This window comes from Oncorhynchus nerka, linkage group LG17 (assembly GCF_034236695.1).
Source record: "Oncorhynchus nerka isolate Pitt River linkage group LG17, Oner_Uvic_2.0, whole genome shotgun sequence".
In the NCBI taxonomy this organism is placed as follows: Eukaryota; Metazoa; Chordata; class Actinopteri; order Salmoniformes; family Salmonidae; genus Oncorhynchus; species Oncorhynchus nerka.
Window position 1 is genome coordinate 29,240,571 of NC_088412.1, and position 7,246 is coordinate 29,247,816.

Consider the following 7,246-nt stretch of genomic DNA (forward strand, 5'->3'; position numbering starts at 1 on the left):
AAGAGGGATATGGAAATTAATTTAGAAAGGGTGTGTAAGAGCTAGGCTACAGTAATAAATCAATCTACCATCTGACTGGGAGACAGCATCACTGGTAAGACAGGCAGAGAGTGGGGGGGGGGGGGGGGGACAGAGACAGCAACACAGGCAGACAGGTTACCAGTCAAACAGATGGAGAGGCAGAGGAAAGAAAGGAAGAGAGAGGTAGACAGAGGTCAAGGGACAGAGAGAGACAATAAAGACTGCGAAAGACAGAAAATCAGAGAGCCTCTCTAATCAGTGCAGTGGAGCCAGGTGTGACACACAAGTGTTGAGGTCCTCTAGTTCTCCAAGGGGGTCAGAACGGGTTGAGAGGTCATTGTGTGGGGCCTGCCCCTCAGTCACTTGGAGTTTAGTAGTGACATGTGATGCTGACAGCATGCTGTCATGCTTAGGGTTGCAATTTCTGGGAACTTTTAACATTTTCCCTGGTTTTTCCTGAAATCCCGGTTGGAGGATTTCTGGAAATAGAGGGAATTTATTGAAATTGCTGTCCTGACTGATATAATCCAACCATCCCCTCAGTTAGGGGACATGTCACAGTCATGTCACAGGACACTGCAGGACACTGCTCCAGCATCTCAATTCATTTACCATACAGGCTTTATTTTGGTAACTGTTTCCTTTTTTGCTATGTATTTTACAAAATCAATCTCATCAACCCTGCTGGGTGAAACGTGATGTTAACGTCAAATGTTTTTCTTCTCCAGAATGCTGCTAGAAATTAAAGTGTTGTCATGCTATTCCCTCTCGAGTTCTGTTCTGGCTACAAGACATGGGAAAAATACGTGTCTGGACTATTTTTATAGAATGAAATAGAAAACAGAGCATTTCGATTTCCCCCCCTCTCATCCCTGCCTCGTATGGTCATGTTGGAGCATGATCATAGGCAGAATGACTTTGAGTGGTGTGTGTGTGAAGGCTTCTTTCATTAGCCATACTGTCTCTCACTCTTGCCTCTGCTGCTCTCTGCGTACACATGCTTGACCCTAATGTAGGCTTGCATGTGTCTAGACTACAGCTTTGTCAACCTTGTAGTGTGTGTGTGTGTGTGTGCATGCGTGTGCCCGTCTGTCTCTCTGTGTGCCTGTCTGTCTGTTTGTCCATCTGTGTCGTGTTTGTATTACAGTCCATTACTGTGGATTATGTGCTGTTTCTCTCTAACTGAATCCTGTCTTGGTTTACTCTGCTGCAGTCTCTGACCTATTCCCTGTTATATAATGGAACCTATAAGAGACAATGAAGCAAATTAACCTCTCTGTGTGTTTGGAATGACTTCATCCACTTGGCACTGTGATCCTGCACTGTGTGATCTGCTGTGATCCTCCACTGTGTGATCTGCTGTGATCCTCCACTGTGTGATCTGCTGTGATCCTCCACTGTGTGATCTGCTGTGATCCTGCACTGTGTGATCTGCTGTGATCCTCCACTGTGTGATCTGCTGTGATCCTGCACTGTGTGATCTGCTGTGATCCTCCACTGTGTGATCTGCTGTGATCCTCCACTGTGTGATCTGCTGTGATCCTCCACTGTGTGATCTGCTGTGATCCTCCACTGTGTGATCTGCTGTGATCCTCCACTGTGTGATCTGCTGTGATCCTCCACTGTGTGATCTGCTGTGATCCTCCACTGTGTGATCTGCTGTGATCCTCCACTGTGTGATCTGCTGTGATCCTCCACTGTGTGATCTGCTGTGATCCTGCACTGTTTGATCTGCTATGATCCTGCAATGTGTGATCTGCTGTGATCCTGCAATGACATTACTTAATTTAGCTTTTATTTTGCATAAGTCCTCTCTCCTTCAAAAGGCTGAGATTGTTTTATATATGTTGAGTCCACTTGTGATTCATTCTTGGGTATTCTCTTTTAGCACATTCAATCTCCATGAAAATTCGCAGACGTGGGCTACTTATTGGAACTTAATTTTACAAGACACCCCCAAAAATGTCCTTACATGTTGAGTCAAAATGATGCAGAGGATATGGTCATTGGCTTCTTAGGAGTAATCAAGAACAGTTAATTATATGATTGTCAATTGTGATAGAGGGGTGATAATGACATGAGGTAAAGCTTTGTTCTGAAAATACACTTTCTGTTTTACTGAAAAGGACTTATCTTACATTCTTGAATATTTTTGAAAGAAACAGGCCTATTTTGAAAACCTTTCTTGTACAGGACTTGAACAAAAGTCCTACTACCAAGCTCCACAAATGTGTATCATATTGTTTACATTCTTCTCTTTCAGTCTGATTTTTCACAGGGAAAATCACTTAAGATGTATTTTTCTTTCGAGCATTTATAAGGTTTGTGTGTTCTTGTATTCTCTGTTTCCTCCATCTTCTCCATTCTTGATCCTAGGTCCCCTTACAAAGAAACACAATGATGATTTAGATGATAATGACGGGGTGGAGGATGAAGGTATTTTTTGATGCCAAACTGATTTGCATGACAAGGAACTCTCAAATTTTTCTTCTTTGTTTTTCTTACATTTCTTGTCCTTTTTTTCTTTTTTTTATTGAAGATTTTTTTTCTTCGTCATTTTTGCTGGATTTGTTTTGTCTTTTTTGCTTGATGTTTTAAGAGTATGTTTAATGTCTCCCGTCATTCCAGAGTACTTAATCGTTAATAATCTAACGTAGGTTTTTGCTTGAATTCTTTTTATTGATTTTTTAATATTTTTTTACATGTTGCATCCCACCTAAAAGAGACTATTAACCCTTCAATCAAATCTTAATACATTTTTTGCATGAATTTTTAAAGCTCTCCTCTTTTTTCTAAAATAAAAGATACCATTGCAACCCTGGGGAATTGGATACCCCGATCAATACTAACACAAGTCACCTTCAGTTGTGTTATAAAAAAAAAAAGTTTCCTATGCAACATGTATGGATGTTCCTGGATTGTTATGGGCAAATGACTTGCAACATGTTGATCACAAAGTTCCTTCTTAATGAGGCCTCTTCATCACTATTTTACACAAATTCAAGTACATTATGGCACAGTGATATAAGCCTTGTGATCAAGGCCACAATTTGAAATTGACAAATATAAAAGGGGTTCCTCACTGAAAAGTAACAGAAGAAAGTACTCTAATAACCACAAATGAATTTATTCAAAGAGAAAGTGAGGGAGTGAGAAAGGGATCTTCCTACTTAATGACAGAACACAGTCTTAATAATGTACATCTCCTGTATAATCTGGTGAAATTAACACCAATTACAGAAAACTAAGCGAGAAATGCAACAGCTATCTTTGATCTGCAGCAACTTGCTGATTTGCTGAGTACACACATCAAAAGATTAAAGAAGGCACAAATATACAGTGAAATCCCAGCAAGCCTCTCAAGTAGCCTATTCACTTGATAAAGAATCCAGGGCATATGAATAATCCTCTCTGAGACAGAAGACAATATGTTGTGAAAACCAACGCACTGAGATCTGTGAATTCAGTTTTCCAAGGACCAATCGGCTTGCTGTCTCACTGATAGTGCTCTTTCAACGTGTAACCTATAGCCACAACAGAGATATGAAGTCAATCAAAAACAACACCGGCCATGGAACCTCTCCATGTCATGGAATGTAAGATGTGCAGTTCTTTGTAGCTGCCGATACACCCGTGGATTTGTAATGGCTGGAAGCTTTGGGCCTCCGGAGGATTATTACAGGGCCATTCTCTTTATATCTTGTCTGCAAGGTCATACAGATATTACGTGGGTGGCTTTGCAGTGCATTGCTTCTGCAGCTTGTCTTCTGTTATGTGAGCATCTTTATAGGAATGCACCTGTCCTCACTTACGCTGTACCTTGTCTCCATTTACCTCCAGCTAGGACGAGCCTAGCACGCCATGGTGTTCACGTAGCATGCATGAAAGAAGCCTGTGATTAGTAGGCCCAGTTTAGACCAAATTGCCAATGAATCTCAAAAGCCAGTGAAACGGATGCCAGTGTGCTGCTAACAGTATAGTTTCCACCACCCCTTCTAAACTTACCACACAGCGAGCGACCCTAGCCGTTGAGCTGAGCCCAACTGCGGATCCGTGGCTCGACGGCACCAGTGAAACAGACGTCAGTGTGCTGCTAACAGTATAGCTTATTCTACTGTCCCTGCCCTTATACCGGGTTCGAAACAGTGATCCTCTGCTCTACAACGTACCGACAGTTTGAGCCGTTGAAAAATATCTTCATTCAATAGCTCCAACTGCGACATTTCAAGCTAGCTGTGGAGTGAGCTTAACTGTACGTTCTTAACTCCGTTACACCAGCACACATAATTCCCTGGCTTCTATTCCTCATTTATGGAGGTTTACAATTCTTGGACCTTGGTCAGAGAAGCCTGGAATCCCTCCAAAGAAATGTGAATGTACACTTGCTTTTTCTTTGCCACTCACAAAGCTGAAGTGAACAAAAGAACAAACAGCAGAAAGGACAGTGAATGACATGCATTATGTAATGGAAATCCAGTACTCTACACACCATGGCCATAACCCTCTGTGGCCAGATGTGTGTCACTTTAATCTGCTGCTGGCACCCGCACAAGAGACAGAGAGGGGCGACACAAGTTACTGTAAGAATCTCTCTCATGCACACATGTATGCATGCATTTACACAGACAGACACAGAATCTTTCCAGTTAGTCTTAATTTCTAGTTTTATTTTACAGATTTAATAAATTGCCTTGCTGTTCTGTTTGTAACTATCTAGAGAGATCAGGTATTACTCTCCTGTCTCAATGCATCACTAGTTTACACACTTGCATGAATACAGCTGCTATTAAAATCAAATCAAATCATATTCTGCGATTTAAAGTAATTAATCAACGTGAATGGAAGATGTTAGGATTCTGATGTGCAATTTCAGAAAATAATCAAGATTTTTCCTTCGGAGCTCTCTTTCTCTCCTTGTCTCCCTCTCTTTTCTCCCACTAACTTATGTTTTTGCGCACACACACACACTCTGCAGCTGCTCAGTCCTAATCAATAATATAGGAGTTATGGTGCATTGCCTACTGAGGAAGAGAAGATGAGAGTTGCCCTGGCCTTTCCTTCCTTCTCTACTCCTCTGTAGGAGCCTTCACTTTCACTGGAAATGTGAGTGAGAGAGAGAGAGAGAGAGAGAGAGAGAGAGAGAGAGAGAGAGAGAGAGAGAGAACAAGAAAGATAGAGTGGGAGGAAGAGAATCAACTAAAAGAACAGAGAGAGGGCCTGGATTCTGCAAATACGGCCTCATTTTTTTGCCGTAAGAGAAGGCTTTTTGGAAAATTCTATTCTTTTATTTTGTTACTATTTAATTACTTTCCTCAGCACTGAGACCTCTTGCAAGTGAATCCCCCAACACCAAGCATCAATGAGATATTGAACATGTATGTGGACATTTTGCACTCAAGATGAAAAGCCTTTCTGCTTTTATGAAAGATGAAAGTAATCGGAAGCCATTTTTTTGTATCCTTATCCCCCATTAATTCGAACCCAGTGCCCAATCTAGATGTCCTCCTTTGTAAAGACTCTGGACAGCATCAGTTGAGCTGAAATCATTATGCGAAGTTCAGTAAGCATAACACATTGTTAAAGGGAAAAACGTTGGACGTCTGAAATGTAATTAAAAACTTTTCTTCAAGAATGTTTGTGAAAACATTTAGGTTCAATCTGTTTTATTAGATTAAAACTAGATTTTTGTGCCGCATAAATTGAAATGTCAATTTGAATCTCTGCTCTTCTTTAATGCTGACAGTTTATTGGCCCTCCAAAAATTAAAAACAGCCCATAAAATTTCCTGAAACTAAAAAATATGATTAATTTTCAATTTTCAAATCACCAGGAACATGTCATACTTGTCACGTAGAAAATGAACTATCTGACGTGCAAACCAGAAATAGTCTCAAAGCAAAGTCAATGTGCCACAAATTATGAGAAAAGCAAAGCGTCCACAATTCAGATTGCATCTCCAGCTGTCGGCTTTAATTTGTCCTTTAATAATTTCCTTCCCCTTCTTGCAGACATCCGTGAAAGCGGCAGCCCTAAGCCTGTGATGGTATTCATCCATGGGGGATCCTACATGGAGGGCACTGGGAATATGTTTGACGGCAGCATCTTGGCAAGTTACGGCAATGTTATCGTCATCACAGTGAACTATCGGCTTGGAGTATTAGGTAAGGTTTCTCAGCTTTTGTCCTTATCACTAATCCTCCAATACTAGCTACCTATATACAAACAGTACATTAGGAGTCAACACACAGAGTGAAACAAAGGTGCCATGGTTTCACCTTCAATTAGATTATGCTGTCATTTGATTTCATGAATATCATTATTGTCCCTTCATATGGTGATTTACAGTGCCTTCAGAAAGTATTCACACCCCTTGACTTTTTCATATTTTCTTGTTACAGCCTGAATTTGAAATTGATTAAAACACTTCTAAAAGTCTCAGAAACACGTTGACTAACAAATTCATAAATGACAGAAAAGACAGTCAAAAGGATATTTTTGGGACACAAAACTACCTACATACTTACATTTGTTTGTATAGGTTACCTTCAGACGAGTCCCGTGACACTTGTGGGGGTCGCAGAGCAAAATGGGGGGGGGGGGGGGGGGGGGGAGACACTGTGTTCGTGAGAGTCTCCCCTTTCCATAGACTGGTCGTAATAGTTGGACGCCAAACCATTCGGACGCCACGTGTTTTCAGAGAAGACAGATTTTCTGGATGTCTCATGGTCTGACAAATGCTGTAGCTCCACCACCTTCCTCCGCAGACGCAGCAGGCCGACGTAGGCGGATGCAAAGGATTGAGGCGCAGCCCATGCAAATCTCTAGTTTAAACTAACGGATTTTGACGGGGATTTTGTATTATGTTCCTTAGATTGACGCACAGGTGTCACTGGCCTACCCACAAAACCCCGTAATGTCCAAGTGGAATTATGTTTTAAGAAATGTTTACAAATGAATTAAACATTAAAAGCTGAAATGTCATGAGTCAATAAGTATTCAACCCCTTTGTTATGGCAAGCCTAAATAAGTTCAGGAGTAAAAATGTGCTTAGAAGTCGCAAAATAAGTTGCATGGACTCACTCTGTGTGTGATAATAGTGTTTTACATGATTTTAAAAATAACTACCTCATCTCTGTACCCCACACAGAAAGGTCCCTCAGTCGAGCAGGGAATTTCAAACACAGATGTGTAAAAATGTAAAAAGCAGACATTACATATCCCTTTG

General features: G+C 41.0%; 1 protein-coding gene across 1 annotated transcript in view; it reads left to right on the forward strand.

The window, feature by feature from the left end:
• The window catches only part of LOC115145035 (neuroligin-1-like), an 80,870-nt gene extending 74,446 nt beyond the window's left edge, over positions 1–6,424 (forward strand). The window contains exons 2-4 of the mRNA XM_065002795.1: positions 2,398–2,457; positions 6,030–6,182; positions 6,420–6,424. Of these exons, the coding sequence (XP_064858867.1) occupies positions 2,398–2,457; positions 6,030–6,182; positions 6,420–6,424 (218 nt within the window). The remainder of the gene's footprint in view (positions 1–2,397; positions 2,458–6,029; positions 6,183–6,419) is intronic.
• Positions 6,425–7,246: the final 822 nt, after the last annotated feature.